Source organism: Furipterus horrens, unplaced genomic scaffold, assembly GCF_987537825.1.
Source record: "Furipterus horrens unplaced genomic scaffold, mFurHor1.1.pri manual_scaffold_17, whole genome shotgun sequence".
NCBI lineage: Eukaryota > Metazoa > Chordata > Mammalia > Chiroptera > Furipteridae > Furipterus > Furipterus horrens.
In genome coordinates this window covers 5,782,031-5,802,742 of record NW_028327187.1, presented here as the reverse complement: position 1 = coordinate 5,802,742, position 20,712 = coordinate 5,782,031, and the positions used below count along the sequence as shown (strand labels likewise).

The 20,712-nt window shown below is 40.9% G+C and overlaps 1 protein-coding gene and 1 pseudogene across 1 annotated transcript; both read left to right on the top strand.

The window, feature by feature from the left end:
* The first annotated feature begins 469 nt into the window (after nt 1-469).
* On the top strand, nt 470-1,755 carry LPAR4 (lysophosphatidic acid receptor 4). Its single transcript, XM_090264789.1, has one exon. It carries the CDS (start codon nt 541-543, stop codon nt 1,648-1,650), a length of 1,110 nt encoding a protein of 369 aa, XP_090120915.1. The 5' UTR covers nt 470-540; the 3' UTR covers nt 1,651-1,755.
* A 7,434-nt stretch (nt 1,756-9,189) lies between these two features.
* Nucleotides 9,190-9,648, top strand: LOC149990393 (large ribosomal subunit protein eL32 pseudogene; annotated as a pseudogene).
* The last annotated feature ends 11,064 nt before the right edge of the window (nt 9,649-20,712 follow it).

Below are 20,712 nucleotides of genomic sequence, written 5' to 3'. Positions count from 1 at the left end.
AAATTCGGAATTACATAAGCCTCAGACTCTGCTTCTGTGGAATGGCGATCAGTTCCTGTCTTGCCTACCTTAGGATATTTTTGTGGGAATCAAAACACTTTGGAAAGCTTAAAAATGCCATTGAAATTTCAAAGTATTAGCGCTGTCATAACTATCAGTCTCTCCTCCCCCCCTCCCCTCCCCCTCCCCCTGCCTGGAATCTCCTGTAACCACACCTCATCCCTGTTCATTGCGATACTATAGTACTGCACTTCCGGTATTGAATGTGACCTCTTCCACTCCTGCAACATGCTCTTATGGTACTTTTTAACATGTGGTAGGTGCTCGAAAAGGTACGTGTCAAACCAAATTAATTGCTATTTCCTATCTGGATAGACAGAATAGCTTTTACTCCTCAGGGGGAAAAAAAAAAAATGGATGGAAGGCAGATGTGCTGAATGATTCCATCTTGTCTCCCGTAGGAGGAAACCATTCCCTACTAGTCCCTAAGTCTGAGAGTGGTGAACCCTGCCGCCAGCAGGCCTCCTGAAAAAAAAATCCATGGGTGACAGAAGACTCATTGACTTCCAATTCCAAGATTTAAATTCAAGCCTCAGACCCAGGCTGGGAAATGCTACTGCCAATCATACTTGCATTGTTGATGACTCCTTCAAGTACAATCTGAATGGTGCTGTCTACAGTGTAGTGTTCATCCTGGGTCTGATCACCAACAGCGCTTCTCTGTTCGTCTTCTGCTTCCGCATGAAAATGAGAAGCGAGACGGCTATTTTCATCACCAACCTGGCCCTCTCCGATTTGCTCTTTGTCTGCACTCTACCTTTCAAAATATTTTACAACTTCAACCGCCACTGGCCTTTCGGTGACACTCTCTGCAAGATCTCGGGGACCGCATTCCTCACCAACATCTATGGGAGCATGCTCTTCCTCACCTGCATCAGCGTGGATCGTTTCTTGGCCATTGTCTATCCCTTCCGGTCCCGTACCATCAGGACCAGGAGGAATTCTGCCCTGGTGTGTGCTGGAGTCTGGATCCTCGTCCTCAGCGGCGGCATTTCCGCCTCTTTGTTCTCAACCACTAATGTCAACAATGCGACCACCACCTGCTTCGAAGGCTTCTCCAAACGCGTCTGGAAGACTTACCTGTCCAAGATCACCATATTTATTGAAGTGGTCGGGTTCATCATTCCTCTCATATTGAATGTCTCATGCTCTTCTGTGGTGCTGAGGACCCTCCGCAAGCCTGCCACCCTGTCTCAGATTGGGACCAATAAGAAAAAAGTGCTGAAGATGATCACAGTGCATATGGCGGTCTTTGTGGTCTGTTTTGTGCCTTATAACTCTGTGCTCTTCCTGTATGCCCTGGTGCGCTCCCAAGCCATTACCAATTGCTTTTTAGAAAGATTTGCTAAGATTATGTACCCGATCACCTTGTGCCTTGCAACGCTGAACTGTTGCTTTGACCCTTTCATCTATTACTTCACCCTTGAGTCCTTCCAGAAGTCCTTCTACATTAATACTCATATCAGGATGGAGTCTCTGTTTAAGACCGAAACGCCTCTTACTACAAAGCCTTCTCTGCCAGCCATTCAAGAGGAAGCCAGTGATCAAACACACAACGGTGGTGAGTTAATGCTAGAATCCACCTTCTAGGTACGAGAACTGCCTTCAGGTCGAATATGTTTTCTCCCGTGATTATTTTCCTGTGCTATGAATAAGAGGAAAGATTTGAAGCTAATGATGCTGAGAATAGATTAATGTAATGAATACAGTCAGATACATTTATTTGAACATTTACTGTGCATAGGCTGTTTTGTTCAATAATTATAGGTCAAGTCTAATTACAACAACCAAAAGTAATTGTCAAACTCTGTTGCTCGGTTGAAATTTCATTATATCACATTATATAAGTGGCTAGTGGCCTTGACTTTGCTGATATGGTTATTACTTTCAAACTTTTAAAAATATATTTCCATTCCAAAAATATTTGGTAATTGGGTTGGGCCTATAAATATAGAACAAATTCAGGGATTATTTTTTAAAAAATTTTTGTATTACTACTGATATATTTTTGTTTGAATTGTTTGAATTTTCATCAAGTTTATTTTAGCACAAGAACATATTTTAGCCTGAAATAATTAATAAGAAATGTATCAAATTTAAAAGAGCTGGCAAATTTATTGTATATATATCGAAAGCAGGAACATGAATTGTGTTTGCATGGACATGGATGGGAAGGGACAGAAAATTAACTGGATTTACATGTCTGCGGTGACCAGCAGTGTCAGTTTTTAAAAATGTTCTTCCTTTTTTTATACTATATTAAGAATTTCATATGAAAGTTCAAATCCAGGAAGCAGCTAAATATGTGCCTCAGACAGGGACACCATGGAAAATTACATAAAACATCGAATGCCCGTAAAAATCTAAGCAGCACCAACTTTTTTTTCTTCAAAATTCCAATATTTCCTTTGAGGGACTGGTTCCTATAAAATATTCTCCATATGAAATTCTGGAGCCCAGTGCAGCCAGAAAGCTGCTCCACTTACTTGTGTCTCAGGAAAAAAAAATGAAACAAAAAATTAACAATAAAGTAATAACAGAAAGTAAAACCATAAAACAACAAAGCTTTCTTAAAACTTGCATTAATCGTTTGGGGAGGTAGGAGAGATTTGTAACTTGAAATTACTATGTTTTTTCGTATGAAGTTTTGGATCACAGTATAGCCAGAGCTGCTGAATTTGTGCCCAGGTTGGGAGCATATTGAAAAAATTACAGAACCCAAACCACACCAATACCACCCAAAAACAAGTGAGCAGAAAGCCCGGAACAACGACAAGACAATAAACAGCAAGAGATATTCCTAACACTTGCACTAATATTTTATTTATTTTCTGAGGATCTTTAAATTGAAAAATTTGTACGAAATTATGGAGTACAATATAGGTAGAATTCTGCATTTGTACCCAGGTGAGGAGTGAATTGGAAAAAATATATAAAACAGAACAACCCCCAATAAACGAAAGAAAGCACAAATAATTCAGAACTTGTATTTTTTGAACATTTGTAAAACTTCAAAAATGGTATAACTTTAATATGATGCTTTGGACCTAAATGCAGTTAGGCACCCAGTTCAGTATTAAAAAAAAAAGAGGAAACCTATTTTGTATCTAACTTAACAAAGGCAACCAAAATTCTTTAAAAAACTACCATTTATTTTATGAAGCATAAATTTAAGAATAGTAAGACTTGTAAGAAAACTTCTGAGAACAATATAGCTTGAAAGAGATTATATTGTACTTACGTCAGAAGCAATGGAAGTACATACCCTCACATATACACCCTACACACAGAAAAAAAAATTAAAACACCACAAAACAAGAAAAACATTCTTAAAATGGGCATTAACCAATTTTAGAAATATCTGGATGATATAGCATTTAAAAATGCTATGACTTCTCAAGTAACACTTCCAGGAACAATGCATATTGTAAGCTGCTGAACTTGTTCCAGAAAGTGATGAAAATATTGAAAACCATAAAACCACAACAAAAAAAGTAAAAAATTTAAAGCAACAAGCAAAATTTTAAACCTCTCCTTATCCTTTTTTTCCCTGATGGTACCTAGATTTGAAAATACTAACATCTTATGGAAAAATTCATAAGAATTATGTAACTTTAAAAACTGCTAAAGCTGTTCCTGGGTTAGGAACTAATTGAAAGAAAAAAAAATGCTAAAACAATAGAACAGTAATAAAAATGAATTATTAAAAATCACATGACTTGATTCCTTATTATCTAAAGTCCTAAAAATGATTATGCATTATTTTTTGTCTTATGAAAACAGGTTCTAGATAGAATATATAAAACATTAGGTTCAGTTAGAGTCAGTGAGATTAGGTTAGGTTAAGTTGAGTTGTCAGGTTATATTTTAAGAGCAAGTTAGTAATCGAAGTATGAATAATCTTTTTGTTTCGTTTGGTGTCTTTTTTTCTTTTTCATTTCTTGTAAGTATAAACTGTGTGTGAACTGTTGTTTGTGCCCTTGGTTCTCAAAACTATGAAATTTTAGGGTGATGACAGAAAAACATTTAATGGGATATGTTAACCAAGTTGACACAAAAATATATCATTAAGCCAATTTCCTTTTGTATGATTTCCATATTTAGTTGTGGTTAGTTTTCCATATTTCAATTTATTTTTATTAATTTCCATTTTATAATTAATATAACTTGGTAATAATATGAATGTTTGTCATATGAACAATGTAATCAATAAAATTTAATGTGTAACTAAGTGTAAAATGGACTGATTTTACATTTAAGAACAAAAGCAATCATTCAGTTGTAATTGCAACTTGGATTTTAATTGTTTATTAAATGCAATAAAATACATTTGGATCATCTGGCAGTTATCCTTTGGTCGACTGTTCAACTGTGCCTTCATTTGTGGACACCCAGAGGCATCTTTTTTTATTTATTTATTTTATCTTCCCTCCATCCTTTAACAGAGGACTTATTACAGTATATTTGTCAAATAAATTTCTATACTTTTTTTTTCTTTGAGGCTGTCTGGAGACAAATGCAGAATTGCAAATGGAAAATCCCTGGGTGACTTTTCAGGGATTAAGCTGAAAGAATAACTACCACCTTCTCTGAATTTTCCAACTTGGCTTCGATTTGTGTGGGGTTTCTTGCCAAGCTGCCACTTGAGTCTGATTTCTCAGGTTTGGTGGAGTATCCTAGGACAACTGGGAGGCCTGGGGAAAGTCAAGGGCAAACAGATGATCTGACCACAGTGAGGTGAGTTAGGAGCTCGGTGGCTGGCTGCTCAGTGACTAGAACGGGCGGCGGTCCCAGGTGGCAGCCCACGGGGTTCCTAGTTACTGTCCTTGTTCCTTCTAACTCTCAGGGAAAGCAATATTAGCACCTCCTACGCCACACTGCTTATTGGTTCCCCAGCAGATAGCGCCACTGCTGCTGCTTTTCTGACCTCATGACCAGTATGATCAGCCCTAGGCCATGTTTAAAATTATGGGAACTATGTACTAGTGACCTGCTAGGCCAGTTCCTCAAGAAAGAAACAGACAAATGTCATCTGTTTTACGTCGGTATTAACCTCCTTCCACCTTTGGCTCCACCCCCAGACTTCTGCACCTTATATTCGTTATGGTTTCCCAAACTTTCTACCTGTCTTTCCTGCAGTCCTTTGCAACATCTCTCTCCACCTGCTACAGAAGTATTGCTTCTCTGTGGTAGAAAAAAAAATCATAAACCTTTTTCAAGACAGTGACAGGTTGAATAGGTTTACGCTATGAATGGTTGATCCCTCCTCTGGTGCGTGCATCTTAGGAAAGGAGTCTAGCTGATTCAATGGACTGAAGCAGGGTTAGGATGGGGGGAGATGACCCCATCCTAATGGTAACTCATCTCCTGAGCCTCAGCCCCCCTCACCTCATGATAAAGACGGCAGCTGTCTTGTCCGGCTCTCTTCACGTGACTCTGCATAGCACTGAGCCCAAAACCCATGGCAATGCCCATGGTGATGGGGGATCTGTGTTCTCATTTCATATAGGCTTGCATTCTTCTGCCAAAGTATGTCCAGATTCTTATAGACCTGGTGAAATGGTTCTTAAATAACACAGTTTGTTGCAGTAAGAAAACCAAAGCAGACGCTACTGAGTTAAATTTGCCCTGTATTCAGGCTTTTGAAGAATTCGAATTCCCAGTGCTTTGCTACTTTCCCTCTGAGTGTCTGGGAATGAAGCTGTTCTCTCCCCAGCAACCTGGGAGGCCCTGAACCCTGAAGCGCAGAGGAACAGAGCCAGGGTAAGGTCTGTGAGGAAACCCAGACAGGCTCTGAGGTTGGGGAGACTGTGTGGCTACATATGATGCGAGAGCTCCAACCACATAGACGAGGAGCTCGGGATGGGACCCTCCTTCCATTGCTAGTGTGGGGTACACTCCTCAGCTTGTGGCCTTTCTGATGTGGGGGGTCCTAAGGCTGAAATTATGGGTCACATTCCTCATTTGGGATCCTAGAACTTTGGAACTAGCCCCAGTTCAATGCAGTTGGAGATTCTTGGGAAACCGTTTGGCTGGGGGGAATTCTTAGGGATCCAGAACTTATTTATTTACTTAACAAATCGGTTGGACTTCAGATGTGTGCCAGACACTTCTAGGCACTAAGGACGCAACAGTGATAGCAAAAGACAAAATGCTATTTTGTTCTGGCGTCAGAGCAGGCGCAGCCCCAAACAAATGATTAAACAAGTTGAAAAATATCAATAATAGGACAGATGATAACTAGTGCTATAGAGCTGAGTAGGTCATTGGGAAGGAGAAAACGTACCTGAAAGCAAATCTCGGGCTCTGCAGCAGGTCTGCATTAACACTTTAAAAATCATAAACATTCAGAAGAGGAGGATGTGCTGTCTAAATACTAATTAAAATTATTTAATTTTATGCTATACTTAGCAATGCATGTGAGGAAATAAATATAGGAAAGTTCTGATGGTAAAACATCACGTTTCTAGTTTTTGTTTTTAAAGGTGTTAAAAAGCCCTGAGTTGTCCAACTTTTGTGCTCAGTTTGTCTACCTTTGGGCGTTTATGCTCTTTTCCAAGCCACAGAGACCGCAAAGGCTAACGGAGACCCAGGCCTAGGCAACTTCCACGCGTGGCCTCAGCCTCCTCTCTCCTGAGGCTTCATCCTGCGGCAAGAGGCTCACGTGCTTTCTCTCTGTCTCTGTCTCAGTCTGTGTCTCGGTCTCTCTCTCTCTCTCCCTCTCCACCCACCTTTTTTTGCCCCAGGGGAAAAAAAAACATGCTCCCATAGAAGGATCTGAATGCTAATTCTGTTTCTGTACTAAAGAGGTTTAGGCTGGAAACTGCAATCTGCTTTTCCCTTTTCCTGCTCGCTGTGTGAACTTGCTCAAATCTCTTCCTCTCCCCTCTTTCCCTGAGTTCCCCTGTTAGGAAAACGAGCAGGTTGTTACCGGTCATCTCTGAAGTTCCTGTTAATTCTAAGGCTGGAACTGCAAAGGCCCTGATGCGGAGCCAGAACTGTGTATTATTAATGCTGATATGGATAAGGAGGTGTGAGACACTCTCCTAAGGACCTTAAGTGCATTATTCCACAATAATCCTGTGAGAGGCTTTATGATAAACCGGAGTCTGGAGACGAGAAAAGCAAGGCCCGACGAGCTGAAGAAACTTAAAAGAGTCATAGACATGAGAGTCTGCTTTGATCCCAATCCTTTATGTCGCTAAAGCCTGCGTTCCTAATCAGTGCTGCTTTGTCTCTCCAGGGCTATGAGGCTTCAGTACAAGGAATGTGTTTTATTGGTAGACCTTCAGCCATTATGGACGTCCTTCCGTTTCTTCGCAACCATTCCACAAATGTGTGTGCCTACAGCCGCTGATACATGAGACCAGAGTTTGAATGATAGCAATACCAACATGAGTGACTACATTGCAAATGTTCAAAATGTGTCAGGGAGGAGCACACAAAATCGTATGATTTTATTTATTTATTTATTTATTTATTAAGGATTTTGATTTGTATTTATTTTTAGAGAGAGGGGAAGGAGGGAGAGAAACATCAATGTGTGGGTGCCTCTCACATGCCCCAAGCTGGGGACCTGGCCCACAACCTGGGCACGTGCCCTGACTGGGAATCGAACCGATGACTCTTTAGTTTGCAGGCTGGTGCTCAATGCACTGAGCCACGCCAGCCAGGGCCATATGACCTCATTTCAGATGACAAAACTGAGGCTTAGAGAGCCAAGCTTACTTGCCCAAGGATGTACCGCCAATGAGGGCAGCACCAACCTGCGCTACAGACTATCTGAGTCTAAGCCCCCAATCAGCTACAGCAAAATGTGGCCTGAAAGAGAAGAACATCTAACATTGACTGAATGCTTCTGTGTGTCAGATACTGTGTTTTGCGTATGTTAGCTCCCAACAATCTTACAAGGTAGGTTTGATACACTATTCCCTCACTTATCGCGGGTATTACGTTCTAGATCCCCACCTCCACCCCCGCCACAATAGGTGAAAATTCGCGAAGTAGGAACCTTACATTTATTTTAGTATTTACATATATTTTAAGGCTTTATATACCCTTCCCACACACTTATAAACCATTCCCACTCCCTTATTAACCTTTTCCACACTTTCATAAACTCTACTTATGTTCTTAAACATATTCTACACTCTTAAACCTATGTCACTTTAACAACATACGTATACAGCACCGCAAAATCCCGCGACATAGCGAAAAATCCGCGATAAATAATTAAATACAATATTTTTAAAAATCCTGCGATACAGTGAGGCCACGCTAAGTGAACCGCGATATAGAGAGGGACTGCTGTACTCTTATTTATCTCTTTTATAAGTAAAGGAATGTGACCCAAAGAGTTAAGGAACTTGCCCAAAGTCCCCTAGGAAGTTAGTCTTTATGAAACCCAACACCTGACCGTGGCAAGGCCCACAAGACCAGGCCCTGACCTATTGCCCAGCATCATCTCCTGCTACTTTCCTCCTTCACGCTCAAACTCCTGCTACATTGGTCTTTCCGTTTCTTTAGAAAGTGAAGCTATTCTTGTTTTAGAGCTTTGCCTACGCTGTTCTCTCTGCTGAAAATACAGCGGTCCCTCTCTATATCGTGGTTCACTTAGCACGGCCTCGCTGTATCGCGGGGTTTTTAAAAATGTTATATTTAATTATTGATCGCGGATTTTTCGCTCAATCGTGGGAGTTTGCGGTCCTGTCTATGTATGTTGTTAAAGTGATGTAGGTTTCAGAGTGTAGAATAAATGTAAGGTTCCTACTTCGCGGGGGTGGGTCTGGAATGTAATACCCGCGATAAGTGAGGGAATGTACTTTTCCTCTAGGTCTTCCTGTGGCCAGTTACTTCTCATCGTTCAGGTTCTTTTCTGGTCATGCATTCTACAGTGGATATGCACTCCGCTTGTCTCTTTACCATACTATAGTTTTCTTCAGAGACCTCTTTGACATTATTCTTTGAAATTGATGTATTCAGTGTCTGTCTGCATCACTCTATGTAAAGTCGAAGTTCCATGAGGACAGCGAGCATGTTGGTCTTTTTTTTTTTTTTTTCAGTACAGCAGCTAGTATATAGCAGATACTTAAGAAGTCATGTTTATCTTTTTTTTGGCGCCGCCTACGGAGGTGGCAGCCATCTCTTACTTGGCACCATGGCTGCCCTCAGACCCCTCGTGAAACCCAAGATTGTCAAGAAGAGGACCAAGAAGTTCATCCGGCACCAGTCAGACCGATATGTCAAAATTAAATGCAACTGGCGGAAACCCAGAGGTATTGACAATAGGGTGTGTAGAAGATTCAAGGGCCAGATCTTGATGCCCAGCATTGGTTATGGGAGCAACAAGAAAAAGCACATGCTGCCCAGTGGCTTTCGAAAGTTCCTGGTCCACAACGTCAAGGAGCTTGAAGTGCTGCTGATGTGCAACAAATCTTACTGCGCTGAGATTGCTCACAATGTCTCCTCAAAGAACCGCAAAGCCATTGTGGAGAGAGCGGCCCAGCTAGCCATCAGAGTCACCAATCCCAATGCCAGGCTGCGCAGTGAAGAAAACGAATAGACAGACTGTGTACACATTGTATTTGTGTTAATCAAACCATAAAATTCTGCCAAAAAAAAAAAAGTCATGTTTAACGAATCAGAGTGGTAGATCTGGGATAAAAAACCGGGTCTCTGTGACTTCAGGGCTCTGTTCTGTGCTCTCCTGCCTCTTGATTTATCGTTTGAACCTTTTTTCCCCCACGTGCCTCTTTCCTAATTCTTTATGCTAATTACTATAAGAATCTAAACGTGGGAGAGCAAGCCATTTTTATTTCAGAATAGAATAGGCAAAGTACATACCTAGTTTCCTAAAGAGGCTACTTTCATTACCCTATCTTTTTTTTTCTAATGAGGTTTCTTTTTTTCCCAGAATGTAGGGGTTCCCACATATATTTCCAAATATTCAAGGAAGAGCTCAAAGAAGGAATACAAATCTTGAGCTTGTTTAAAACTCTTAAGCTATATTTAAGTCCTAAGTAAATAACTCCACCTTTCCTTTTGCAGTTTCCTCTCATCTAATTTGTACTTGCTGGCACTTCTGAGTTATACATTAGACTGGAACCTTCAGTCCATACGGCATGTCACACAGCACATGAAGTTGACTACAGAAAAGTATCTTGTTACTGGTGACTCACAAAAAAAAAAAAAAAAAAAAAAAAAAAAAAAAACCTCTCGTTACTTTCAGCACACACTCCCCCTGGTAGATTTTCAGTCATGTTCTTTACAAGAAACCACTGTCTAGCCATCAAGAGGACATGTTTTTAGTAAAGAAGAAAAAAAAAAGGAAAATGGAGAGAAAACTGCTATGTAATTGGAAGCCATCCAGGAGGCGCATACATAGCTTAACTGTAATCGAGTATAATGGCAGCCTTTTTCCAGGAGGATCTGGGGCCAGTGCTCACAGTTTGCTGTTTGCAGATTTACTGGGAGAAGTGTGTGCTGGCTGCTCAAATAAAATGTACTGCTATCATCATCTGCCAAGATACTAACTGAAAAGATCCATTATTTTTGATATTTAATACATTATAAATTATATGGGGAGTGTGTTGACCGACACGGACATCTGGGAGGATGTTCAGAAATTTTTTTTTTGCTAGGTCAGGTAGACTGAGTGGCCTGCCTGTTTGTTCATCAATGACCAATTATGCATTCATAGAGAAAAGGTCTCTTCTCAGCTGCTGGTCAGCTAACCTCAGAGGAACCGAAATGGCAGGATTTGAAGGAGGGGATGCAAATGAGCAGTGGCAAGTTGGAATTTATATGGAAAATGTATAGCTCCCTGTTCCCTAATAGAGATGAATTGTGTGCTGGCCAGGGCTTGAAGGACAGACAAATCCCATCTTGGTTAAACAGAGCTGAATATGTTCTCAGAGCCTTTTCTCACCTTCCACATTGGCTGTCTCTGCATCCTGGAGAAGGTGCTTTTCTCTTGCACATGGAACAGGAGCTCATCGAGTTTCTGACCAATGTCTCCCAGTTTGCTCCCAGGCTCACCTATAGAAACGAAGTTGCCGAACTGCTGGCGGGGTCTGCTTGGCCACGAAGACTTTTTATCGCACTGTGAATTCACCTGCTTGTTCCCTGCGAAAACACTTGCACTGATGTTTCTGTCCACAGCTTTGGTTTGTTCTGGATGATTTTTGGCTTCATGTTCCAGTCTTAATATGTGGGGTGTCTGATATACCTCCCCCTAAAGCAGGGTATGCCGGAGGATTAGCTGTTCCCGCAAACTGCGACTCATTTTCAATGAGCTGTTCATTCTGTTTTGCCTGGCCCCTGTGACAAATGGCATGCCTGTGCTAAGTGAGCTGGGGTGGGGTGAATGAAAAAAACCTTTCACTAATTTGAAAAACAGGACACAACAATTAAGGCTTGTCAAACATGCCACCTTTATTGAATTAACAGATGATAAATTAAAAATAATGAAATTAATACCTTTAATAAAGTCACGGAGTTCAAAAGCATCAAAACTTTTTATGAATGTAATTGTTGTAGCTGATTATTTTTTAAAAAGTGCCATATGACCCTGAGATTTCACTTCTGGGAATTTCTCTGAAGAAACCCGAAACTCTTAACTCAAAAGTATATACGGACCCTATGTTAATTGCAGTGCTATTTACAATCGCCAAGGTCTGAAAACAGCCCAAGTGTCCATCAGTGGATGAGCGGATAAAAAAGCTGAGGTACATTTACACAATGGAGTACTACTCAGCTGTAAAAAAAGAAGGAAATTTTACCCTTTGTGACAAAATGGTTGGACCCGGAGGATATCATGCTAAGTGAAACAGACCAGTCAGAGAAAGACTCATATGTGGACACCAGCGAACCAAATGAACTAATAAGGAAAATGGAGACAGACTCATAGATAGAGGGCAGGCTGATAGCTGATGGGGTGGTGGCTGGATCGGGGGGAGGGGGGGAGGGACTGAGCAAAAAAGAATAAAAAAGAAAAAGAACTCATAGACACAGACAACAGTTTGGTCCTTGCCGGCGGCCCGGGTGTGGGGGACGGTGGGGGTGGGTAAAAGGGAGATAAATGGAGTTGGAAATAGACTCGAGCTGGGGTCATGAACACACAATACAGTGTGCAGATGACGTGCACCTGAAACCTGTGTAATTTTGTTAACCAGTATTGCCCGAATCAATTCAATAAAAACCAAGTAATCAGATACATGTATAGGCACAGTGTGTACTCTAAAAGGCAAAGTGCTTGGTAGGTTGCGAGGACAGAGAACAGGGGTAAATAACACGACAAGGAGACCCTGGAACGCATACCTGAGGAAGGTAGGGAGCACTGGGGGTCTGGGCGCCATAGTCAGAGATGAACAGCTGTGCCTCTCTGCACTGGTATCACACGAGTAGAAGTGTTCTGCCTGCGGATGGCCTACCCATGCAGGTCTGCTTTCTGAGGCTGCCTTCCTTTTCCTCTCCTCTCTCTGTTCCTTCATTTGCTTTAGAAAAGAATTTCCGAGAAACTGAAGATGCACTGACCGATCAGTTTGTTCTCTCATTACCTCCAAAATGTCTCTGTTACATTTACATCAAGTCTGTAGTTCTTAGCCTTTTTAAAGCAATCTTATGCTCTTTCCCATGATCTCTCTATTTACTTATTTCTACAGTACATTTACCAAAGCAGTTGAAGAGACTAATCAAGTTTAAGGTAATATAACAGTGAAGGTATGGAAGATTTTTTTGTACATTTACCATGTGTCATATATTTTCTTAGGTGCACGATGTCATCTCTTGATCACGATAACAATCTCGTGGCAAAAGTAGAGTATTTATTGTCTCCATGTACAGGTAATTCTGGTTTAGAGAAGTTAAATAACTTGCCTAAAATCACACAGTTAGTGGACAGCTGACACTATCCAAACACAGGTGAGTCTAGCAATAATGTCCATGTTCTTTCTTTTTTATTTCCATTATTTTTATTACATTTATTTGGGTGGCAATAGTTAATAAGATTATATAGGTTTCAAGCATACATTTCTGTCATCTATATATTGCACTGTGTGCCGACCACCCAAAATCAAATCATCTTCCGTCACCCTATATTTGATGGCCCCCTTTACTCTTTACTGCCTCTACCTCCCTCTTCCCTCTGTCAACCATTATAGAGTTGTCTGTGTCTGTGAGTTTCTGTTTGTTTGTTTTTCTCATTTTGTTTCACTGGTTGCTTTCAGTTTTATATCCCACATGAATGAATTCCTATAGTTCTTAACTTTTTTCTGTCTGACATTTCACTTAGCATGTTGTTCTCAAGATCCATCCATGTGGTCACAAAAGGCAGTACTTCATCTTTCCTTGTGGCTGAGTAGTGTTCCATTGTACATATGTACCATATCCTCTTCTTCATCAGCACATGCTGATTTCCAAAATTCAGTCTATTCTCAATACAGTAGTCGCTGCTTTCCTGAGTGACTTTAGACCAAATCTAAGTTAAGTTCAGTTTTTTTAGTGCTAACCTTCACAGCGCTATTAGTGAAAGTTCCAGAGATTTCACCATGGCATTTTTACAGGTGTTTTCAAGAACGGTCAGAGCCAGAAACGTGAAATATGAGTCATCTCCATCTCCAGTTTTAAAAAGCTGGGGCTCAGCATCATATTTCTATTCATTCATTTGCTAAGAAAACTCAGAAAACTTTGTGCCCTGGACTTTGGAATCCATGGATGATGTAATGGGTCACCTTCAGGAGATGCTGTCCTGGGAAGTATTAACATTCAAATTATTAATGTCATTTGGCAGAAATATACTTGGTAAAGTGATTATGTCTTCCTTTAGGAATACAATTCAGAAACAATTTCCAGAGCACCTATAGAGGGCTCTGCTGTGGGAGATAGACAGATGCGATTTTGGTACAGGCCTTTCATTCCATACTAAAGGGCTTAAAGTTATTCCATACCTCACTCACAGGAACAGAAGGGTTTTGAGCATTAAAATGACATGATCTCCCTGGTTGGTGTGGCACAGGGGATTGAGCACAGGCTTGCAAACCGAAAGATCACCGGTTTGATTCCCGGTCAGGGCACATGCCTGGGTTGTGGGCCAGGTCCGCAGTTGGGGGTATGAGAGGGGCAACTGATCGATGTTTCTTTCCCTCTCTTTCTCCCTTCTTTCTCCTCTCTCTAAAAAATAAAATAAATAAATAAGTATATATATATATATATATAATATATTAGTGTGTGTGTGTGTGTGTGTGTGTGTGGTTGCCTGTCACTTGCCCCCAACCAGGGACCTGTCCCGCAGCCCAGGCATGTGCCCTGACTGGAAATCAAACCAGTGACCCTTTGGTTCACAGGCCGGTGCTCAATCCACTGAGCCACACCAGCCAGGCCTAAATAAAATCTTAAAAAAAAAAAAAAAAATGACAGGATCAGAGGATCCAAGATGTCAGCAAGAGAGGTGGAAGTTACACTCACCTCCTCCCAGGACCAAACTGGAATTACAACTAAAATGCAGAACAATCGACCTGAATAACCAACTAAAATCTAGCTGAACGTAAGTCTTAATACCCAATGATTTAGAGAATAAGCCACATCGAGACTGGTAGGAAGGGTGGAGACACAGGAAGAGCTGGCTTAGCTGTCCTGGGCAGTGGCTGAGAATCCAAAAGGATATCTCAGCTGCAAAAGTGCTTTCTAAGGAGAGTGGGGTCTCAACCCTACACTGGGCTGACCAACACCCCCTTCAGGAGAGATGCACTAGCCCCCACCTCCAGAACTGTGGCAGCCCTGCTTTGTGGAGCTCACACCGTATAGATAAGTAAGCTGCCTGGGCTCACGATAAAAAGTTCATGGCAGACTTCAGAGGATGTCAGTGACTTAGTTGTGTGGTTCTGGGGTGAGGGCTCTACCCCTTACCTTCCTGAGCCTTATTGGTGCTTCCCTCTCATGAGAGATTCACTAGCTCAGCCCTCCTGATTCCCAGCAGCCCCATCCTTCCAAGTTTCAGCTTATTAAAACAGCCTGGTACTGGCATAGAAACAGACATATAGATCAATGGAACAGAATAGAGAGCCCGGAAATAAGCTCATGCCTTTATGGTCAAATAATATTTGACAAAAAATGTAATAAACTACAATGGTGTAAAGACAGTGTATTTAATAAATGGTGTTGGGAAAATCGGGCTGCTATTGTATACTTAGAAAAAAAATGAAACTAAATCACTTTATTACACCATATATAAGAATAAACTAAATGGATTAAAGATATAAACATATGACTTGAAACCATTAAACTCCTAGAAGAAAATATACTCAGTAAAATCGCATACATTTCTCTCAGCAATCTTTTTTCTGATATATCTCCTCAGGCGTGGGAAACAAAACAAAAATTAAAGAATTGGGACTACATCAGACTAAAAAGTTTTTGCATAGCAAAGGAAACCACCGACAAAATAGATGAGCCACTGAATGGGCGAACATATTCATCAATGCTATTTCTGATAAAGGGTTAATATTCCAAAATGTATAAAGAACTCATACAACTCAACACCAGTAAAACAAACAATCCAATTTAAAAATGGGCAAAGGAACTCAATAGACACTTCTAGAAAGAGGGCGTACTGCTGGCTAGTAGACATATGAAAAGATGCTTGATGTCAGTAATCATCAGAGAAATGCAAATTAAAACCACAATGAGATGTCACCTCACACCTGTCAGAATGGCTATCATCAATAAATCAACAAACAACAAGTGCTGGCGAGGATGTGGAGAAAAGAGGACTCTCATGCACTGTTGGTGGGAATGCAGAACTGGGACAGCCGCTGTGGGAAACAGTATGCAAGTCCTCAAAAAATTAAAAAATGGAACTGCCTTATGACCCAGCAATTCCACTTCTTGATATATATCTAAGTAAATCACAAACACTAATTTGAAAGAATATATGCACGCCTGTGTTCATGGCAGTGTTATTTAAAATAGTAAAGCTGTGGAAGCAACTCAGGTGTCTATCAATAGATGAGTGCTTAAAAAAAAAAAAAACCAGTGGTACATTTACACAATGGAATACTACTAGGCCATAAAAGAGCAAAATCTTACCATTTGACCACTTGGGTGAACCTAGAGGGTATTATGCTAACCGAACTATAAGTCAGTGAGAGAAAGACAAGTACCATAGAATTGCACCTATATGTGGAATCTAAACAACAATATAAATGAACAAACCCAACAGAAGTAGACTCATGGATACAGAGAGCACACAGATGGTTGCCAGATGGAAGGGGTTGGGGGACTGAGTGAAAAATGTAGAGGGATTAGCAAGTATAGATTGGTAGTTACAAAACCAATGTGGGGATATGAAGTACAGATAGGAAATCTAGTCAATAATATTTTAATAACTATGCATGTTTCCAGTTTGGTAGTGAAAATATCAGAGAGAATACTTTGTAAAGTATATGATTGTCTAACCATTATGCTGTACACCAGAAACTAATACAAAATAGTGAATTTAAACCATAATTTGAAAAATTATGAAATTATCTGCATCAGATATATTGGAGATGTTTTTCTAAATTGTTTTTTAACCGTGTTTATTATATTTTTATGCAAAGTAATTAAAAAAATGTCTTTTACACCTGAAACTAACAATATTGTATATCAACTATAATTGAAAAAAAAATAAACATAATAGTTTCATAATGAAAAATAATAATAAAATGACATGATCATTTTTGGCCATCAGGAAGATTAGTTCAGGAAGTGTATACTTTTTAAATTTTTCAATTACAGTTGCCATACAATATTATATTAGTTTCAGCTGTACACCCCAGTGATTAAACATTATGTAAACTTACTAAGTGACCATCCCAATAAATCTTATACCCATCTGACAACATACATAGTTATTAGAACATTACTGACTATATTCCCTATGCTGTACTTATATCCCCATGGCTATTCTGTAACTACCAATTTGTACTTCTTAATCCCTTCCCCTTTTCCAGCCATCCCTCTACCCTCTCCCATCTGGCAACTCTGAAAATGTTCTCTGTATCTATGAGTCTGTTTCTGTTCTGCTTGTTCATTTATTTTTATATTTAGATTCAATTGTTGATAGATATGTATTTATTGCCATTTTATTCCTATTTTTCTCCTCCTCCTCCTCCTCCTCCTTCTAGAAGATCCTTTATCATTTCACATAATACTGGTTTGGTGGAGATGATTATTCTAAATGATATGTGGAGAATCAATTTGCAAGGGAAGAAAGGAGGGGAGCATGAAAGTTGGGGGCTCTTCTTAGTCCAGATGACAAATTCTGAGTTGATGACCTAGAGGTAAAACAAATGAAAAGGGGGGAAGAAATTAGTTCTGTTTATAACCAGTTTGAAGAAGGGGGAGTGGTGGAGTTGTCCAGGATGATACCAGGATTTCTGACTTGAGTGGTTAATGAGATGATCGTGCTATTACAAAGATAGGGGATGTTGAAATAGTTAGAGTTTGAGCTAGAGTTAGAGTTTGAGCTCGGGGTAGGGGAATCATGTATTATTGAACATTTTCAGATGGGGTTGCTTGTTGTCCATTCAGGAGAAGATGTCTCATACATAGTTAGAAACATAAATACAAACCTTAGGAGACAAATCTGAAATTGGATACAGATCAAATGAGAATCTATTGAATGAAAAAGAACACAAGGATGAAGCTATGTGGAACACCATGGAAGGGTGAGCCCATATTGGAAGCTAAACAATAGCTAGAGAGGTGGCAGGCGAGATTTTCTCAAGGAACAGGATATATTTTGATTAGTTGTAAGCACCCAGAGAGGTTAACTATGTTCACGGCTTAAAATCATCTAGTGACTGTAGGATCTAAGAAGGCATCAGTGGCTCTTGTGGGAGCAAGTGGTTGGCATGGAAGTCAAATTACTGTACATTGAGGAATAAGTTGGTGGTAAGAAAGTGGGGAGGTCTAAGTTTAAAAAAAATCAAGTTGTCTGTGAAGGAAAGTAGAGAAAGAAAAAATAAGAGGGCAAGTAGGACCTAGAGAATAATTGTTGATACTACTATGGTTGTTGTTAAGGATGCTGAAGGGAAAGAGACAGTAGGAGGGAAATAGCAAGACTGTCAGGGAAGAAGAAGATGGGATAAGCAGTGGAGAAAAGGAATGATACTTCTTCAGTGAGCTGTTAAGACGAAAGGAGGAGAGAACGGCTACAGATGCAGACAACTTTGTAGGTGTCGAGGCAGGAAATCATGGAAGCTCCTACCTGATGTCCTCTTATTTTTTCTCAATAAGTAGGAGATTATGTCATCTGCTCAAAAGAAACAGCGGTTGTGGGGCTCTTATGGGCCCACGAGGAAGATCGGGAGGCCCCATTTCCCATTCCCCGTTCCCTGTTCCCCATGCTCCTACGGCCCCTTGAGTTGTTCCAGCAGCTGCCTCTCCCCTCCCCACTCCCCCCCTTTTTTCCTCAATAAACCCATTACGTGACCCCCCTCCCAGAAGAAACAGCAATTGTGATGAAGATTCAGAATTGGAATTAGTTATGAGGATAGTGGGAGAAGGAATGGACTGGAAGAATCTCGGAGCCGCACCGAAGCCTTGTTAGGCGGGCTCTTTAGTGGTCACTGTTTTCATGACTGCGCAGTTTTCTGCTTTGCAGCGCTCGGGACCTTGGGGTCAACAACAGAGAAGGAACGTGCTTAGACTGCCTCCGGGACAGGGGTTATAGCAAGGCAGATGTGATTCAGATGAAAGAGAAAGGGAGTTGAGAGTCCTGGGAAGGAGAGAACTCGAGGTCCGCGGTACCCAAACCATATACAGAATACAGAGAGAGACTAGCTGTGCGCTGGCATAAAGGGAGGGGCTAACTGACTGTAGGTCAGAGAATGTGAGTAGAAAAAGCCTTCAGAGAGCTGGAACGGGACTGTCTCAGGGACGCATCGGTGAGATGTCTGAATTTATGTTCTAGAGATGAGGCAGTGTTGCCCTATGACGATGTTCAGATATGGCCAAAAGGTCAGGGCTCTGAAACATTTTGTAAAAATTAATTGTCGATTTAAAGGTTAAAAAATCATCAAGCTAAAACCCTGGCTGCTGTGGCTCAGTGGCTTGAGCGTCGGCCTGTGAGCCAAGTGTCACTGGTTCGATCCCCAGTCAGGGCACATGACTAGGTTGCACGTCAGGTCCCCAGTTGGGGGCGCGAGTGAGAGGCAACCGCACAGTGATGTTTCTCTCCCTCTCTCCTTTCCCATCTCTCTAAAAATAAAGAAAGAAAGAAAACAACAAACATAAATTATTAATAAATAAATTATAAAAAAACTTTTAAAAACCAGGCTAAGGTAGTAGGTGGATTAGGATTAATTGCTTGGGCGTGGAAATATCTCTAGATGATATCAGCATTTAAAGTGGCAGGGTGCTCAGAACTAGTGTCTTCATAAAAGGACTGAGGCCGTGATGGACAGGTAGCAGCAAAGGGGACGGAAAGGGGGGGAGAACTGGAAGGCGTGCATCTCAAAATAGGAAAATATTAGTACCCGAGAAAGAGAGAGTTTTGGTCTGGAAGTGGCAATGGGAACAAGGAAACTGCTTGTGCCGCCCCCGAAGGTGTGTGTGGAAGTCACGGGATGACCCGTCACCTCTCATTAATGGAGGTTTGAGACTGACCTTTCATGTATCGTATTTGTTGATTAGAATTTGTTTTTCTGTTGTTCTCTTTACACACGGATAAAGAGTTTTATTTTGTTCTTCTAAAGAACAAACAATTTAAGCTGATGTGAGATTTTACAAAGATAATTTGACCAGGATTCAAAGATCTAACCTCTTGGTTCTAACATTTTGTGACCTTGGAAAATTCTTTTTTATTCTCTGAGGAATGTATAGTAGAATACCTCTAATGCCTCCTCCGGTTTTGTCACTTCGAATCTATTCCATTGAGTCTTTTTTATTTGAATGTGTTGGATTTAATCGTTATTGTATTTTTTCCATTACCGTTTAGTCCTCTTGTATCCTCTCCCCGAGCAACCACCACACAGTTGCCCATGCCCACGAGTCCTTTTTCCTTTTCTGCTCAGTCCCTCCGCCCCCATAGCTGCCAGCCTGCTCTCTGTCTAAGAGCCTGTCTCTGTTTTGCTTGTTAGTTGTTATTGTTTGTTCTGTTACAATTGTCCCCAAATTTCCCCCTTCGTCCTCCTCTGCCCAGCCCAGCCCCCTCTCTCCCAGTCAGTCCCCTCGCTGTTGTCCGTGTCCTTGGGTCCTTCATACATGTTCTTTGATTAGTCCCTTCCCCTTCTTTCCATCATGCCCCCCTCCTCCCTCCGCTTTGGCAGCTGTCAGTCTGTTCCGTGTTTCTATGTCTCTGGTTCTGTTTTGCTCATTAGTTTGTTTTGTTCATTAGGTTCCTCTTATAAGCGAGATCATATGGTATTTGTCTTTTGCCACCTGGCTCATTTCACTTAGCATAATAGTCTCCAGTTCCATCCATGCTGTAGCAAAAGGCAGGAGGTCCTTCTTTCTCTCTGCCGCATAGTATTCCATTGTGAAAATGTACCACAGTGTTTTAATCCACTCATCTGCAGATGGGCACATTGTATCTTTTTTTCATTTAATTTATCCTGATTTTGTGTTGTTGTTGTTCTGTGGACCCATGGTCCTATTCCTGAAATAAGGTGG